This window comes from Acinonyx jubatus, chromosome C2, assembly GCF_027475565.1.
Source record: "Acinonyx jubatus isolate Ajub_Pintada_27869175 chromosome C2, VMU_Ajub_asm_v1.0, whole genome shotgun sequence".
NCBI classification, from domain to species: domain Eukaryota; kingdom Metazoa; phylum Chordata; class Mammalia; order Carnivora; family Felidae; genus Acinonyx; species Acinonyx jubatus.
Genome location: NC_069384.1, coordinates 3,783,364 through 3,800,322, shown reverse-complemented (window position 1 = coordinate 3,800,322; position 16,959 = coordinate 3,783,364). Strand labels below are relative to the sequence as shown.

The 16,959-nt window shown below is 55.1% G+C and overlaps 1 protein-coding gene across 3 annotated transcripts in view; it reads left to right on the top strand.

Moving 5' to 3' along the window:
* Window positions 1–16,959, top strand: part of ABCG1 (ATP binding cassette subfamily G member 1) — a 69,059-nt gene that overhangs the window by 12,805 nt on the left and 39,295 nt on the right. The window contains exons 1-2 of one of the 3 annotated variants that reach the window (XM_053220520.1): window positions 72–246; window positions 6,854–7,097. In XM_053220520.1, coding sequence (XP_053076495.1) covers window positions 205–246; window positions 6,854–7,097 — 286 coding nt within the window. In that variant the 5' untranslated portion in view covers window positions 72–204. Of the gene's footprint in view, window positions 1–71; window positions 247–6,853; window positions 7,098–16,959 lie in introns of those variants that run through there. The other 2 variants (XM_053220521.1, XM_027041548.2) reach the window with 2 other exon arrangements.

Here is a 16,959-nt window from a genome sequence, read left to right as displayed (position 1 = left end):
CCGCGCGCCGGCCAATCGCGGGGCGTGGGCGGGGCGTGGGCGGGGCCGGCGCGGCGGGCGGGGCCGGAGCCCCAGCGGCAGCAGAAGCCCGAGCCGGCGCGGGGCGCAGCGGCCCAGCCTGGAGCGAGCGCAGCCTCGTGCCCGCCGCCCGTGCCCGCCGCCGCTGCCGCCGCCGCCGCCGCCCGTGCCCGCCGCCCCCGGGGCATGGCCTGTCTGATGGCCGCTTTCTCGGTCGGCACCGCCATGGTGAGTGAGGGCATCCTTCGCCTCCGGGGCTTGCTTCTGTTTTCCAGGAGAGCGAGAAACGCACAAAGCCCCGCACCCTCACCCTGACACCCGCCCCTGAGTCCCCGGGGAGAAGCCCGGTTCCCATTGCCCCCAGCCCCGGCCACCTGACGCCTCGGGATGCTCCCCGCACCGGCAGGGGACGCGGGGCAGGCGGAGGGGCCAGGAGTGTGCGGGAGGCGGCCGGGCAGCCCCACCAGTGCACAGATGGCCTCGTCTGGGTCCCCTCTGGCTAGGGGCGTGGGGCCTGGGTTCCTGAGCGCACTGAGCTGGGTGGCAGCCTGGGCCCGAGGGAAGGGGGGGGGGGTCCCTCCCTCCCTGCCGGCGCGCGCGCGGCCCGGACGCGGGGAGCCCGCACTTCCCGCGCCACCCTCCGGAGTGCCTGGCACGGTCTGGGGGAACAAAAGAGGAGGCTGCTCCCTGAGAGCCAAAGCCTGCGCTGCCCCCCGCGCTCCGCAGGGACAGCCTCTCCCGGACGTGCTCGGGAGGGGGTGGCGGATTCCGGGGAGGCAGCCCAGGGGCGAGCCGGATACCTGCAGGCCACCTTCTCTGCACCCTGGAGAGAGCCCAGGGTGGGGACAGGGACGCGGATCTCCCGTTCCCGAGGGTGCCAGCTCCGTAGGGGGACCACCGGGTGCCGGCAGATTCAGCGCTGGACCCAGTGACAGCAAGTGCTGTTCCCATTGGTGGCCCAAAGTCTGCTTTTGCTCCTTTATACGAGCTCCAGAAACTCACATTAGGAAAAAAAAAAAAAAAAACCAACAACAACAAAGTAGCCATCGACCTGTCCATCCTAGGGCCTTGCATCTTTATGCCTAGCGCACCGACCTTGCAGTCAGGTACTTACAGACTAGATTTCAGGTCACCTAAAGTACAAATAGAAAGTATTCCGTTTTCCAACCCACCTCGCCCTCCCTCTCCATCCCTCTCTCTATCCTCTGTCTGTGGATTTACTATCCTGCTAATTACTCCCCATAGGCTGTAAGCCCACGGTGCACAGCACGCACCCCCACCCCTCGCCTTATTTCATTTTTAGCATCCTGTGTTTGAAGTCAGCAGGGCTCAGCAGGATCTGACCGACAGTTACCTCTTGCCTTGAGCCCGAGGAAAAAAAAAAAAAAAACGTAGCTGACGGTCTGCGCATGCTCTCTGCTCTCACAACCGCATCCTATGCTCCAAACAGGTTACTGTGGAACACATACCGAGCGGCGCCAGCTCATTATATAATGATTTTGTGTAAACCGATAGAATGGGGCCGCAGACATGTTTGGGAGGTTGGTGGAGCAGAGGCTGGCGGGAGGGGGACTCACTGACCAGGTCCCCTCTCTGGGCGTGCCCTGCCTTCATTACTTGGCTTCTCACCCGGAAGGGGATATGGAACCACAAAAAAGGCAGCCCCTCTCACATTTGCTTTCATGTGATTGAATGTTTGGGGAACACTTGGCAATTCTTCCTTTCACATTTGCCCATCTCTTTGGGTTGCCTAGATTATGTGGATAATGGAAAATTAAGGCGATCCTTATTGTTAGTCGTAGGTAAAGAATGTTCCAGATCTTTGAGATGCCGGGTAACTCCTGAAGTCCTTTCAAAGCTGCAAAAGTGGTTTATACGTGTGGAAAAACCATGAATCCAAACGTTTTAAGGTATTGATGTTTTTATGTCAGGATTTTCTAATGTTATGTTATAGTTTGATGCAGACCCAGAATTCCACAGTGTTCTGAACTCAGATGGACACACTAGCGGCTGGGCTCATTTTTTTCAGGAAACACTGTTTGGTTTGAAAAGCATTTCCTCCCCCCAAAATCGTGTAATTTTTTTTTTTAATTACAAAAATTCTACCCAAATCATAAACAAAGAGCACTTGAGAGAGCCCCAGGATCCTGAGCTCTTTCGTTGCCCCCTGCTCTGGGGTCCCACCTGGGACTGAGTGCGCCGGCTGTGACCCTGGAGAAGCTGGTTTAGAGGCTGAGCAGAGCACCCAGCCCTGAGCTGGGCTGGGAGGGGCGGGCACGAGCTCCCAACGGGATGGTGGTATTTGGAGCCGTATGAAGTGGCTTTTGGTGATGGTGAGGTCAGCGGCCTGAGTGACCACGCAAGTGGCACTTGCCTTTTGCTTGGTTAAGGGTGTGACATTTGGATCAGTCTCCCCAGGGCAATGGCCTTGAGGATTCTTGGCCAGCGTTGTCCTGTGATGTGGCCAGCGTCCCTGGGAGGGATCTGCCCTCCAGTGAAGGGCCCACCGGTTCCAGGTGGGGACCAAGCCCAGCAGCTACCCGCGGAAGCGAGAACCGAGAGAGAAGCACGTGCCAATGCCTGGCGCTCGTGCCTTCCTCTCCTTTTCCTCCCTTCCCCGTGAGCTGCGGGAAGAAGTTTCTAGCTCTCACTGTGTGTTTCCGGGTAAACAGAGTGAACCAGCCTCACAGTGGACTGGGGGCGGTTGCTGACTGTCAGGGACCCTCCCCAGCTAAACACGCATCTCTGTATGCTTGCCTGCCAATTGGTATGAGCGCCCAAGAAAATACTCTCATGAACGGCAGGCAGTAACAATCCAAACGGGGTCTCCTCGGCATTCAACACCACGAATGGACGTGTTATTATTTATCATGTATTATGTAGCACACACCGTGTGTAGATGGGGAGGTCATCAGAGGCAATGTGTGGAGAAGACAGGGAAACATACAATGAAAGGGAACAAACGTGCAGGGAAGATGTATTTGTTTCATTTTTAATGAGCTCAGGAGGCTGAGGACAAGTTAGCTGTAACCTACATTGCCGGCCGCTCTCATCTGAGGATGTGTTTCCAGAGAGCTGGTCTATTTCCGAGTGACAGCCACTGCCTCTCATCATACAAGATTCCATGATTTTAGTAATTGGGCGAGGTCATTGGACACCCGCGGAAGAAAGGTGGGTAACGGTTGGTTTTTGGCGGGGGCGGGATGGTATGGTTTCCTCAGTTCCTTGTGGGTTTTCCTACAACGGGCAGGGGCTGGGATGACCCCGAGTCACCTACAACTTGCCTCGAGACAGCTGAGCCACCTTCGAGCCCCGTTAAGGACACTGGCCAGGGGAACGGGGCACAGAGAGGAAACACAGGGGGCTGGACCCTGACTTGGCCACTCATGCACTGTGGGGTGTCGGGGGCAGAAGGCGGTCTCTGTGCCTTAGATCCCAACTCCAGGCGAGTGGGAGATGGTAATACCCCTTCGGGTGGAGACAGGAAGAGGCGTACTCCTGGCAGTCTGGAGTTTACAGGCACTTGTAATTGCTGAATCAATAGTCACCATTGTTTGTAATCACTTACCTAGTAGGCGGGAGGCATTATTATTTAATACTTTAAATAATGAGTACTTGACGCGCTCTCTCTCTCTCCCTCTCTCCCAGATCAGTTTAGTTACCCAGCTTTGTCTTACCGGGCTTGTCCCCTTGTCTCCATCCCCACGGCCACTTGCTGGTTAAGGCCACTGTCACCCTCCCATCTGCACGTTGAGGCAGGAGATGGTTTTTAATTACAGTTCTGGTCTGTTACCCCCCTTTTAAATCCCTTGGTGCCCCCCCCCCAAGGACTTGTAGATAAAGTACAAAACCCTTAACAGGGTTTGCAGACCCTGTGTCTCTAGTTTCATTTTATCCTCCCTCCCTCCTCCCCACCACCTGGAAGGGGGCCCAGCCTCTGAATTTCTCTCAGATCCTCCCCCCCCCCCCACCTTGTTCCACTCCCTCCTACCACTGAGCCTCTGCACCTGCTGTGGGGAACATCAAGCACCCTCCCCCCACCTCACCCGGAGGATCTCAGTTTAGATTTGATTCCCTCAGAAGAAATTGGTGCTGAGTGCCCCCCACCACACCCCGGGGTCTGCTGCTGCTTTGGAGGTCCCTCTGGGTCTCTGCACAGGGCTCATTATAGCTCTTGCCTCCTGGCATTGTGATTGCCTGCATTCTTGCCTGGGGCCCAACCTTGAAGGGAGCCTGTGCTGAGGCCACAGGCCTTGTCTGCCTGGCTGACTGCTGACCCCCGCAGCTCTGCTTGGTGCTCTCATTCCTGAAGGAGCCAGCGAGGGAGTGAGTGAGAGAATAGGTAGCCTTGGAGTCTAGAAGGGAAGTCAGACCCTCATCATAACACGGGTTTGGTATCCGCGGCAGCCGGCGGGTGAGTGGAATGATGGCCGTCACCCCTGCGTTCCCGTGGGTTTTATCAAAAAACGAAAGACACCACCCATCCCTGGAACCTCCTCGAGGGTGACGCCTGTGGTGGGTGCCGGGGAGAGGAGGGCGGTATGGATGGGCCGCGACAGCTGGAATGCCGGGGTGCTGGTCCTGGGGGCCACCGCTGGAGAGGGGCTGCTGGATGCCCCCTGCTGCCAGCTGAACCCAGTGAGCGGGGACCCCCAGGGTGTGGGTTTAGTAGCAGACATTTAGCCTTTCCACTGAGGCGGCAGGTGGGGGGTGGAGAATGGGCTTTGGGGACCGGCCCTGGAGCTCACGGCCATCCCCACGGCTCTCTCCTCTATCCTCCAAAGCCAGAATTTGCAGAGTCAAAGCCGGCTGTCAAGCTGGAGCATGTGCGCCCCAAAGGGCAGGATGGATGGGCAAGGGGATAGCGTGTGGTGCCCGCGGTAGGTGCCGGAGTGGCCTCGCAGATGCTTTCCCAGGGGCCAAAGCCAAGAGCGAGCTGAGCAAGGGTGGGCTCCCGTTATTCCTTCAGGAGGCCCCGGCACAGAAGGCACTGGGCAAACCCGGGCCCGGAGGTGGTCCGGCAGCTTCCTCTTGGGAGCGGGACGGCCACATCCCCACGCCAAGGCTCTCAGGAGTCCGTTGTCAAGCCTTCCCGGACTCTGCGTCGGGAACGTATGAACCGGCTTATGTTTGCATTTGAAGCATTTCACATGCTGGGTGCCAGCAGCCAACCAAGCTTAATTTTCTCAGTTTTACTTTGCACTTTAATTTTTATCCACGGAATGTTATAGTCAGTGAGCTAAGTTTTGATCTCAGTGAGTTAAGCTCTTCAGAGGTAGGAGATGCCTGGGAGGGGGGTGTGCGTGTGTGTCTTTCACTCAAATGGCAAACCAACACTTGCAAACATCACAGGAACCAGAAATCTCGTGCGCACCTCTCCCCTCGCCCCACGTGTACTTCAGATATTCAGAACCTTCAAGCCTTCCAAGACTTCTGAGCCTTTAAATCCCATGATGGAAATTATGCCAGCTCTTCAATGGTGCAGTCACGTACCCTAAAGCCGGCCCTGTAGGTGGGGGGAGAGCTGGTCTGGCCACTAGATTTGCTAGGGTTTGTAGGCATGTTTATCGACGATCCACTTTCTGGTTTTGTTTTGGGGTTTTGATTGGAAACAATAATGATCAAGAAGCTATCACCTCTAGAGGAACACCTAGCAAACCTAACAGAAACAGAACAGTGTGGTGCTGTTCTGCTTTAGAACAAATGACAACGTGGCAGTGTGTCCACAGTCCTGTGGCCTGAATTATCAAGGATGGTTCTCGATGGGCTCTCCCAATCAGGCCGACTGTCTTCAACGGTATGGAGGAGAGTTGCCAAAGGCCCACGCTTTCGGCACTGTGGAACGTTCTCCTTGGGGTCGAGAGACGGCCAGGAAAGGCAGAGCATAATATCTGTCCACCCCAGGGTTCTTCTGCGTTTTGGGGGGTGGCTGCAGCATATTTATCTGTTCGGGGTTGCCAAGCCATTAGATGAGGATATTCCTTCCTTCGCACAAACACTTTTGAATCTTGGCACATCTGTACCAGTGCAATTGGCTCCCCGTGGAAGCTTTAAAAGCCAAGGTAGCTACAAAAGATCAGGTCCCCTGGCATTGCAGTGCAAGGAACCCCTGTTGTTTTGGTGATTCGACCCTAGGAGCCATCGTGCCCCTGCCCTGATCCTAGGGCTCAGGGCAAGCTCCTCAGAGTGGCTGTGTCTCCATTGCCTCGTCTGTATAATAGAGACAGAGAAAAAAAAGAAATCGACCTTTCCAACTTCCCAGTGCTACTAGGAAGATGCAGTGAGAGGGAGAGTTGGAAGTGATTTGCAAAATTTACAAGGAAGACACAAATGCTGACTCCCACAAACCCCAGCACTTGATGTAAAGCCACTGCTCTTGAGAAACGTTTATGAGCCTACACAGGAAGGCACTAAAAGAGCTCATTTTAAATAAAATGCTTTCAATTACACATTTCTTAGGAACCCCAAGCGTTTTTATTGTTTTTTTAACCGGTGTACTTAATGTAAACAGATCATTTTTTTTATGGTGGCCCGTGTTTGATCCTTTGAGACAAGCAATTCGTTTCTGTTCTAGTTTTGGGAGATTTTGACTCCAAAGTAAGGACTTTGGCAGGTTAGTTTCGTGTTCTCTCTTAGCGTTTTTTTTTTTTTTTTTTTTAAACGGAAGAGCTAGTCATGGCTGGAGACGACAGATCCCTCCAGGTAAGCACCTTGACGTAGTTTCAGAAGCGTTGCCATGAATACTCAGTGACCCCGAGCCTCAAGGCCAGTCCCCTACACTCTTCCCTCTATGGAGATCGTGACGTCTCTTGGGGCTTCTTCCCCGGTTTTCTAGAACGCCAGCAGCTACTCTGCAGCGATGACGGAGCCCAAGTCCGTGTGCGTCTCGGTGGACGAGGTGGTCTTGGGCAACATGGAGGCCACCGAGACGGACCTGCTGAACGGACATCTGAAGAAGGTGGACAACAACCTCACGGAGGCTCAGTGCTTTTCGTCCCTGCCCCGCAGGGCGGCCGTGAACATCGAGTTCAAGGACCTCTCCTACTCCGTCCCCGAAGGACCCTGGTGGAGGAAGAAAGGTAGGGAGGGCTGTTGTGTGCCTCGGGCCGGGAGGAGCCTGTGGAGGAGGCGACAGGTGTCTGGGACTGTCTGGGTCTGGAAGCCAGGAGGCGGGGAGTCTTCCCCCCCGAGTCACTGCCACGGCCAATTTCTTCATGCCCAGCTTTTTCTGACCTCTACTACAAACAGCTCGGATTAGAGACCTCCGGACTTAGGGTGGCTCTTACAGCCTGATATGATTACAAAGGCTTTCATGTCCATGTGTGCTGGTTCCTCATCACAGGCTGCTGTTCCCGTTAGCCCCCCGAGAGGGGACTGTTTCATAACGTTTCAGAGCAGAGAGGAAGGCAGGTGCTCCGTCCCAAGTTTGAGGGGCTACGAAGTAGCCGTGACCTAGAGTGGCCCCCCGGGAGACCAGTCATCTACATTAAGAGTGGTGCCGGTGGGCTATAAATAAGCTGTTATCAAATGAGCCACAGAAATAAAAATAGAAGGGAGAGAAAGGACGGGAGGCTCAGGTATTTGCCGCGGCTTGTCGCACGTTAACGAGAATTGACGACCCACGGTATTGCCAACTTCCTTAGCAACCTGGGTGTCCCTGTGCTAGCTCTAGATTTTCAAAGTGTGTAGAGTTACTGCCTCCCTGGGCTGGCGTTTCCTGTTCCAGCCTGACCTATTTCTTCCCACGGAACTTACTCCGCATGTCTGTGCCCCCGTCCTGCACCCCCCTTTCAGGCGGGTGGGGGGCTGGTTGGGAGAGGGCACGTCAGACCTCCCCAGGGAACATCCACTGAGTCACTCGGAACGGTGTGTGGAACAATGACGGTGACTCAGGTACCGCTGGAATATCGTACGTTAGGATTCTCCGCTCAAATCCAGAGTCAACCCTTCTTCCTGTTTGAGGAAGACCCACCAGGACTTTTTTAGTTTTCGTTCTCCCGTCTTTTCCCGCCGTCCCCTCTGTTGTGTTCTCCTCCTCCCTCGAGGCCGAGTCGCTGAGATGGTTGGCCTGGGCACCCTGGGCTTCCTTGTGACCACGGTGTCGGACCCTCGGCGGACTGGCCGCTGGGACCGGCAAGCCGCGTTGGTTGCTGGATGACTTCTGTCTGTTTGTACAACTAGGAACAGACCCTGAGCCTTATCGATGGCCGAATGTGCGTTGCTGATACGTCCGTTATCCGAGTTTGCCAGCCAGGGTCACAGGGGAAGAAATTCTGTGAAGGCTCCCGGGTGGGTCCATTCGTGTGAGCCGACTGGAATGTCAGTGCAGGGTTACAGCCTTCTCCCAACTCTCACGGTGAACAAAAGACCTTAGGGAAAAGCTCGCCTTGTTCTGTTGGCTTGATTTGTCTATACAGACACATTGCGGCAAACCCATGAGAGGCAGAGATGGGATTCTGTACACCCGTTAGGTGTGGCCGGACGTCCTGGTGCATGGACGGGTACCCTGTAAGCAGAAGGTGGGCTTGCGGTGCAGACATGGGAACACTTGCAGAACCCTGGCAGAACCCAGGAAGTGCTCTGCATTTGCAAGTATCGTTTCCTATTTAGGTGAGGGGCTTGTTAACCCTGTATTCTCTCAGTGTTACGACCGGTCCCCATAATTGTCAAAGCTAGCCAAAGGTGACGGGCATCTTAACGAGTGAGGGAGGGGCCACCGCCGTCCATTCCCGGTGGCCTCCTTGGAAACTCCACCCAGGCGGCCTCCAGACAGACACTTGCCCTACAGTAACCTGTGTGGGCTCGGGAGGGGAGGAGTAGGAAGTGAGCCCCACGGGACCTGCCGGTGAGTCAGAGATGGCGAGGGCCGGAGGGGTAGATGGGCACGATCGGTCTGGCGTGTCCCAGTTGCTGGTTTCTGAACCGGCGGGGCCTGATCTCGCTGCCTGGCTTCCTTCCCTGCTCCCCTCAGCGGCACCTGTTTCCGCTTTGCTCCCCCTGCCCTTCCCCCACTCGGTGCCCCATGGTTTCCTTTGTTCTCGGTGCCCTGCGATTCGGAATTTCGATGGCTTTCCGCTCCCCATAAATTCAGCGGGGGAAATACTTCTCACAGAATAGAAAGGAAGCTGAGTGGTCAGGGGGCTCGTCCGTGCACCTGAGCTAGTCAGCCGGGGTGGTTTCTAACTCTGTAGCCGGGCTGCAGGGCCTCGGGGGTGCCAGGGTCCCCGTAGCCACAGGGAAGCAGCGTTCCTCCTGGAGGCTTGGTGCCCACAGGGCCTCACTTCTGGCTGCTTGGCGGCTTGGCTGCCCCGTTCGGCTGCAAGCCGCGGCCAGGGAAACCTAGAGCTTCCCGAATGAGGGAAGTTAGCCGCCCACGTGGCTCGAGCTCACTACCTCATCGCCAGCTGGCTCTTGAGTGGGGTCCAAGTTCTAGTGGGGTCAGAACTTGGGGACTGTAGCACCCCAGCTAAGAGCCCCCGCCCAGGATGAAGAGTAAAAGTAGGCATTGAATCTGGAGGCAGGCATCGGGGCTGTCCCCCGACGTTGGCAGCGGGGAGGGGGGGTGTCCTTAAGCTGGTACGTGTGTGTCTGCTCGTTCTTTTCCTGCCTGGTTCGCCGCGTTCTCTTCGGGGAGCCTGCTCCTTCTCGGGGTCCGTCTCCTTCGCCCTCAACGTGGGACCCTGCCTTTCCCGATTTTGTTCCTCTGATTGCTGCTGATTGCCTCAGCCCCCAGCAATGATTAGGCTAAGCTGAGAAGTCAAAGCCAGCCACCCTGCACCCCCCTTTTCTCATCGTGGCCATTCTATATTTGGCGACACTCTTGTAGAATTCATGTCGTTTGTGAGGCCCCTTGGCTGTGCGGCCGACCTTCGGGGCAGGGGCTCTTTCCCTTGCTTCTCTCACCATTATCAGTTTTCAGTTTTTTAAAATTCGGCTTTACGTGTTGCACTCCCTATAGCGATCACACAGGGCCTGGATGCCCTGGCGTCTCCGGACGTTGAGTTCCCGGAGGGCCCAGTGACTGCACCAGGTCACAGCCAAGGATGGACCCACGGTCCGACTCCTGCTCCAGATTTCTTTCCATCACAGGGACACTGGACAGCTCTGTAGATTCCACGGTTTCTCCCAGAACCAGGCGCTGGGACACAGCTCGACACAGAAGCTGTAGCAAAGCTTGGTGTCGCGATGAGAATAATATTATACACTCCTACGTGATCGTTTCCAAGAAAGAGAGCTTCGTAATCTTTAGCAGGAAGGTGTCCGGTGAATCACTAGCACTATTTGTAAGATGTCAGGCACTGGTTCTTTAAGATCCTTGAGCGTGACAATTGCCAACCCCTGAATACGGCATTTAACAAAACATCTCGCATTTTCAATTGTAGTAATGTTTTCACCATATGATTAATGATGTCTTTGGAGGAAAAACTAGATCATGTAATAGATTTCTAGTAGAGAATACAATTGTGAAAGGAAGTGTTCTCAGGAGAACACAGCTCACCCCAAGGATAATCGCACCGGCTTCTGATACAGTAATTACTCTTCCCCAAGGAGTTCGCTCCCGTAGCACAAGTCGATGGGACAGATGATCTGGAACAGTGTGGACGTCGGCCCCGTCACACAAGCCATCGGGTCGGGGATGCGTCGGAACAATCCGGTCCGGTGGTTCTCATTCACCGTCAGCGTGACTTACTTTGAAAGCAGCTTTGGTTCCTGTAAAGGAGGCGCTGCGATGGGAATATTTAGGAGCCCTGATTAAGAACAGAATCCACATCATGAAATTCTTAGGTGCACATGCTACTGCCACAGGTGGCGACGAGGATGTTTTACACCGAAATAGCACCTCCTGGCTTGGGGAGCACTTACTGGGATGTGACCGATCGTAAGGAATGGATACTCAGGGTACCAGAGGGGTGCTGCTCGCCTGGGGGACCAGTGCCATCTCCATTTGTAGAATTCATGTCGTTTGTGAGGCCCCTTGGCTATGCGGCCAATTCTGCCCTTTCTCCCCGTGGGATCCCTGAGGCTCAGAGACAGGGCCCAGGTCACAGAAGCACAGAAGACAGCCCTTGAAAGCGGGTCTGTACAATCTGAGGCCAAGATACAACAAGGAACCTGGCAAGCTCCTGGCCCTGAGGTGGCACACCACAGGGCCACTCTGGCAGGGATGTGCCTCACCCCACTTTATGAAACCGTTACGCATCGCCTTGACCGTTAACGCTGATGTATTTCCCTTTTAGTTGGCCTGCTGCGTTGTCCGTCCCCTTTGCCATCCGTGAGGACCCATAAAAGACCTCCTGGGCCTTTGGAGAGGCTCCAGCTGACCTGTCCCGTCACCAGGGGAGGCTGATGTGCATGGCATGCCGTCACCCAAACAAGTGACATGATTCTTAGAAATTAAATATACCTCCCATGATTACCTTGTGATGAAGTTCAGGCGGAGAATGAAAGTAATCGTATCTGGGGCTTTAGAGAGCCTGGCAATTGTCTCAGCGTGGTGAGTCTCAGACGGAAGGGCAGAGAATTGCCTCCTCTGGAACCCTCCCTCCTTGCCCGATACTGGGATGGAGTTCAACATTCTGGGCGGGCCCACCTCAGATTATCGGTCCTGGTTTGCTTCTAAGCTTTAAACATGCGTTTCTCAAATGAAAGTTTGCTTTCTCTTACTTTCCAAAGCTATTTCGCGGGGCCTGCAACGACAGGCCAGCAAGTATGAGTGGAACGTGCCACTAATAAACCCCTTTCAGGAATTCCGTTAAGGGAAGACTGGATTCCAACCACGCGCTGGCCGGCTTGATGCGGCCCACGGGAGCAGGGGTGGGGAGGAGCGCCGTGGGGATCCCACAGCAGCCATGGGTCTTCCGAGGGGTGAGCAGCTCACGTTCAAGGGGGTTTGTACTCCCCAGCATGAATGAATGGCTTTCGAGCTTCTTGGGAACCATCGCACTAAGGTGGATTTTCTTTGGGGTACAAAAGAAAATTGTCTTTAATACTCTGCCTTTGTCTCTGTCTGAGGCTGTAGCTAGTCTGTAGGGCAGTGTGGTGAACCTACACCTTGCTCACAAGGGCTCTTTCCTTGAGGCTGGGGTGTTCACAAAGGAAGCCCAGTGGCCCTACGTAGTTGCCGTGGTGAGTCCAGACACTGGAGAGCTCCTCCCTTCCCCTCCCGGGGCCAGTTCTTCGGTCCTCAGTACTGGGTGGTTCCCCGGGGCAGGCAGGCAGGCCACCCACTCAGGCCCCGTAGTGGTGAGGTCTTCTGGAATAGTTTTGATCTTCTGTTCTCTAGGCTTTGAAAGAGGCTTTGAAAGACGTGTTGAGAATGGGGCCGGCTCTCACACAGAATCACGATAGATACAGTGACTGTGTTCAAAACCGGAAAGGCCTGCTAGTTTACAAGAACTTTTAACACCCAGGGGTCAGGGTGCTCCCCTTTCTCCAGCCGGTATGTCCTGTGCCCTCGAGCACCCTGCGTGGAAGCCGGGGCCTGGAATCAGGTGCCGGGATGGAGAAGGTGGCACCGTCCCACTCGATGGCCTCTGCAGACACGACTCAGGTGGCTCGGCCATCATGGGCCTTTTTTTTTTTTTTTTTTAATTTTTTTTTTCAATGTTTTTTATTTATTTTTGGGACAGAGAGAGACAGAGCATGAACAGGGGAGGGGCAGAGAGAGAGGGAGACACGGAATCGGAAACAGGCTCCAGGCTCCGAGCCATCGGCCCAGAGCCTGACGCGGGGCTCGAACTCACGGACCGCGAGATCGTGACCTGGCTGAAGTCGGACGCTTAACCGACTGCGCCACCCAGGCGCCCCCATCATGGGCCTTAAGGCTTCCTTTTCTCCTCCGCCTCGATGTCTGGCCACCCTGTCACCTTCCCATCTGCAGGCTCTTTACCCAGGCATGCTACCCTTTTGTCACTTTCCCAGAGAGTCTGCTTCGTTCTTGAATCATCTGGTCTCTTCGATGAGACTTTGCAGGGCTGTGCTCTGCTTGGAGCGTTGGTGTCACTGTTTCACTTTCTAAGGACGTCCCGGCCACACTTGTTTTCACCTGCTGCCCTCCTTTAACACCCCAAATATGTTTGTATCTTGAGAACATCACATTCTTGAACTAAAGTCCTCTGTTAGGAACCAGAACCTAATCTTCCAGGGCAAAGCTATAACCCAAGGTGATATTTTGCTGAACCTGAAACCATTTCTGTTGTTTCTGAACTGGCAGAAAAAAAAATGTTTAGTAACCATACACCTTCTCTTTTTGAGTTCAGTTCTGGAATCAACAGATCTGCTCATTTAAGGAACAAAGGTAACCACGTGGTCAGATTACATCTGACCTGTTCCATCCAGGGGTTTGTAGAAAGGTCGTGCATTCTCTCTGTCAGCCCCGTGCTGCCCAGCTTCCAAAACCTTTGTAGGAAAGCTTACCTTCAAGTGAACTATATCTAATACTGAGTGTCTTGCTCATGGGAAAAGGCACCAAGAGGGGTTTTTGGAGTCAAGGGTGGAGGCTGACGTGCCTGCTGGGAGCCAGTCTGACCCCAGCCATCACTTTGTTCCTCACTCTTGGGCTGTTCTGTCGGCCACCTAGTGCTCTGTGGGGGTAAATGGCATCCGATGTCAAGATTAACACATGCCAGAGCCACTTCAAGACTCTTATTATGTCCAGCTCAGGCCTGTATTTAGAGTCCCAATCTTGGAGGCCCAGGGGGACCTCTGAGCTCCCTCAGGCCGACCTCTTACCAGTGGAGGAACCTTCCTTGCTGCATCCCCACCAACGGGCGGCCAGCCTTTCTCTGGAAACTTCCAGCAACCAGGCACTGGCAGCTCCCCGGGCAGCCAGGTCCTTGCTGGCACAGTCTAATTCTTAGAAAAGGCCTCTGTTTGTTGAGCTGAAATCTGCATTCAAGTTCATCTGTTGATCCAAGTTCTGCTTTTTGGAACTCTGCAGAACACATATAACCTTGGTCTTGAAACGAGCTCCCCAATGAGGAACAGAAAAACCTAACCAAGTACCAAACAGCAACCAAGTGCATCAAGGCCAAGGACGACCTGAGGAGGAAGAGACAGAAGCACGTAGCCCCAGAGTCTTGCTTTGGGTGTGGGCATCCCAGTGACATCCCTGGAGGGGGGGCAAGGCAGTGAGCAGGAGCCTCTGCCCAGAATATTCTTGCTCTCTCGGTTTGCAAAGTGACGAGTGGAGCTTAACAGAAGAGGAGCATGTGAGGCCCCCTTTCTGTTTCTTTTACTGTCATAAGGCAAGCAGTGTGCTCGTCCAAAAAGTCCCTCACCTTCATATATCTCCATGGCCTATCTTGAAACCGAATCTTTTTATCAAGAGTTTTATGGGCTTTCTCATTGTTATGTCTGCCCTCCCGCTTTTTTTCTGGAAGGGTTTATTTTTTATTACAAAATAACTGTCCACTAAGCAAAAGCGGTTGGCTTTTTAGCACACTGCATCCTCAGGCACTTGGGGAAGAGTCATGGGGGCCTGTCTGTCTGGACATCCTACCCAGGAGCAGTGGAGGTTTCCAGGAAGGTACATCTTAGATTCAGGCTTAAACCTCAAGTCTTGACTACAGTCTCTCAGCAAGCTCCACGGAGAACTCCCCTCCTTTTGTCATTTCCTAGGCCCACGTAAAATGAACCGCGTTATCTTTGCCTGTGACATACACAACCCCAGGCCCTGGGGGCAGCTGAGGTGCCACAAAAGGCCTCCCCACTTCCCTGGGGAGGGGGTTCCCAGATTTCCTTCCTGGCTCAGGAGGGGCACTTCCCTCTGTCCTGTGTAGGATCGCTGTCCACCTGCCTGCCCTCACCCTCCAGGATGGGGGTATCGGGCCACCCGCCGTCCTCCCGGACGGCCCTTCCGAGGGCCGCGAGACTGGCCTGTTCCCAAAGAACGAATTCATTTTGGCCAATTTTCACCTGCACGTTCTCGGGGGGGAAAAATGAGGTTCTGGCCATCAGCCTAGCGGAGGCTCTCCAGCAGGCTTTCAATACGGAGTAAAACCCCATCTCTTTCCCGGTGCGGGGGCGGCGCTGACTCTGCGGGCCTGCTGCCCAGGGTGGGGTGGGGGGTGGGGGTGACGTGTGCGCTGTCCCCGCCAGGCGGCCCGATGCACCTGCTCCCACGTGCAGATCTAGCCGCGGGTCTGGTGGAGGCTGCCTGGAAGACTTTCGTGTTCTCAGGGACCCTAAATTCTGAATGGCTGCGAGAGAAGAACGGGGCTGGCTCCCCCAGCGCGCGCAGGTGCGGGCGGGGCAGGTGCGCGCCTCCGCGCGTGCGCAGTGGCCGCCGTCCGCCGCCGCCGCCACCCGCGCTGGGGTTACTCTCGGTCAACGCTCGCTGGTAACCTCGGCGGCGCGGCGCGATTGGCTGCTCGCGGGGCGCTGTTGCCAAGCGGGAGCGGAGGCGCTGAGCGCGGGCGGGATGCTGGGGCCCTGGGGCGGCCGGGTGTCCCCACCTCCCCGGCCCGGCGCCCTGTGATCCTCGGACCCCGGCCCGGCAGACCCCGTGTTCCGCCCGCACCGACAGACCCCGGCGCCCAGACCGCGCGCTGTCTCTCTCTCTCTCTCTCTCTCTCTCTCTCTCTCTCTCTCTCGTGTCGGGGAGCCTAATTTTCCTCCGGAGACGCCCCTAAAACGGACCTGATGCACGGAGAGACTCTTTACTCCCTGCTTATTATTTTGATGTCCGTTTAAGCATAACTGGGCGCTTCACCGGAGTGGGAACAGCGCACAGACATTTACAAAGGCAGCCGCAGGAACACGGCAGGTGTCCTGTGCAATGTCTGTGTCCTTGTAGCTTTCATCCTGGGCAGGCTCCACGACTTTTCCAGACTTCTATTTGAAGTGGAAGGTGGCGCCATTAGGTCGGGTGGCGCACGTTCCCTTTGAGGCCACCGGCTTCTCAGTTCTCCTGAAAGGTTCTTGTTTTGTTTTGTTTTGTTTTAGGCTCACCTGTGGGTGAGGTGCTATGAGGCCGGCCTCTGGGGGTGGGGCCGACCGGGTTGGGAGGAAAGCACCCAGCCCTGCTGTGGCCCCCTCCCGGAGGTCAGGTCAGCCTTCACACATGACCCCGGGCGGGTTTTGGAATCCTGGAATTCCCCTTAGGAATCTGAAGCGGGGGATCCAGTAAGGCGGCTGGCATCCAGAGAGCCAGGCTGCTGCTTCCCTGTCTGCTGAGTCACTTCCACCCTGGGCGTGTCCCCGAGGCCAGGAGAAATAATGGCTGAACTTGACCAGCGTGTTTTCTGGAGCACCTAGTGCACGTTTTTTGCGAACCCACAAACGAGGCGATAAACATAGTTTCTGCGGTTGGGCTCCGTTCCAACACTGCGAGGGCCTGGGAATGCCGTGATGGGATTGGGTGCCCTGTGTCACCGTTCCTGGGGACCGGGGCCCTCCCTGTCCAGACACACGCTGGTCTGGTTCCTTTGGGCTTAATTTCCGTGTGTCAGGAAACCTTTAAACACTGTCATTCCTATGCTCTCCTCAACCTTTCGGTTTCCTGACCTGATGTCTAATGATTTTTCTCGTACTCTTGGGTTTTACTGGGCTGCTTATCGGGTTCTGTGATTGTAGCCTTGACATTTTTGTAAACCTGCGTAGAGACCTTCTTAGTCCTCTGAGACTCGCTGAGCTGAAGGTAGCATCTAGGAAGTCGGAGACGGCGGGGGGCAAATTTCATTACCAGAAATTCCCTCTTCCGTTTTCTTGAGGTTTTGCTGGGGAGGAGGGTCCCAAACCTTTGCAAAAAGAAGGAAGTGCACGTTTAAGACAACTGCGACACTCCGTCGTTATAAACAATAACAATGCATATTGGCAGCATAAGGATATACCACGTCCAAAATTCTAGTTGACGAGTGGGGAGCCCTTACGGCGGTTTTCAGAGGCCCCCATCATAGGAAAGGAAGCTTGCGGGTTTCCTGTTTCTGAGACCTGCATATC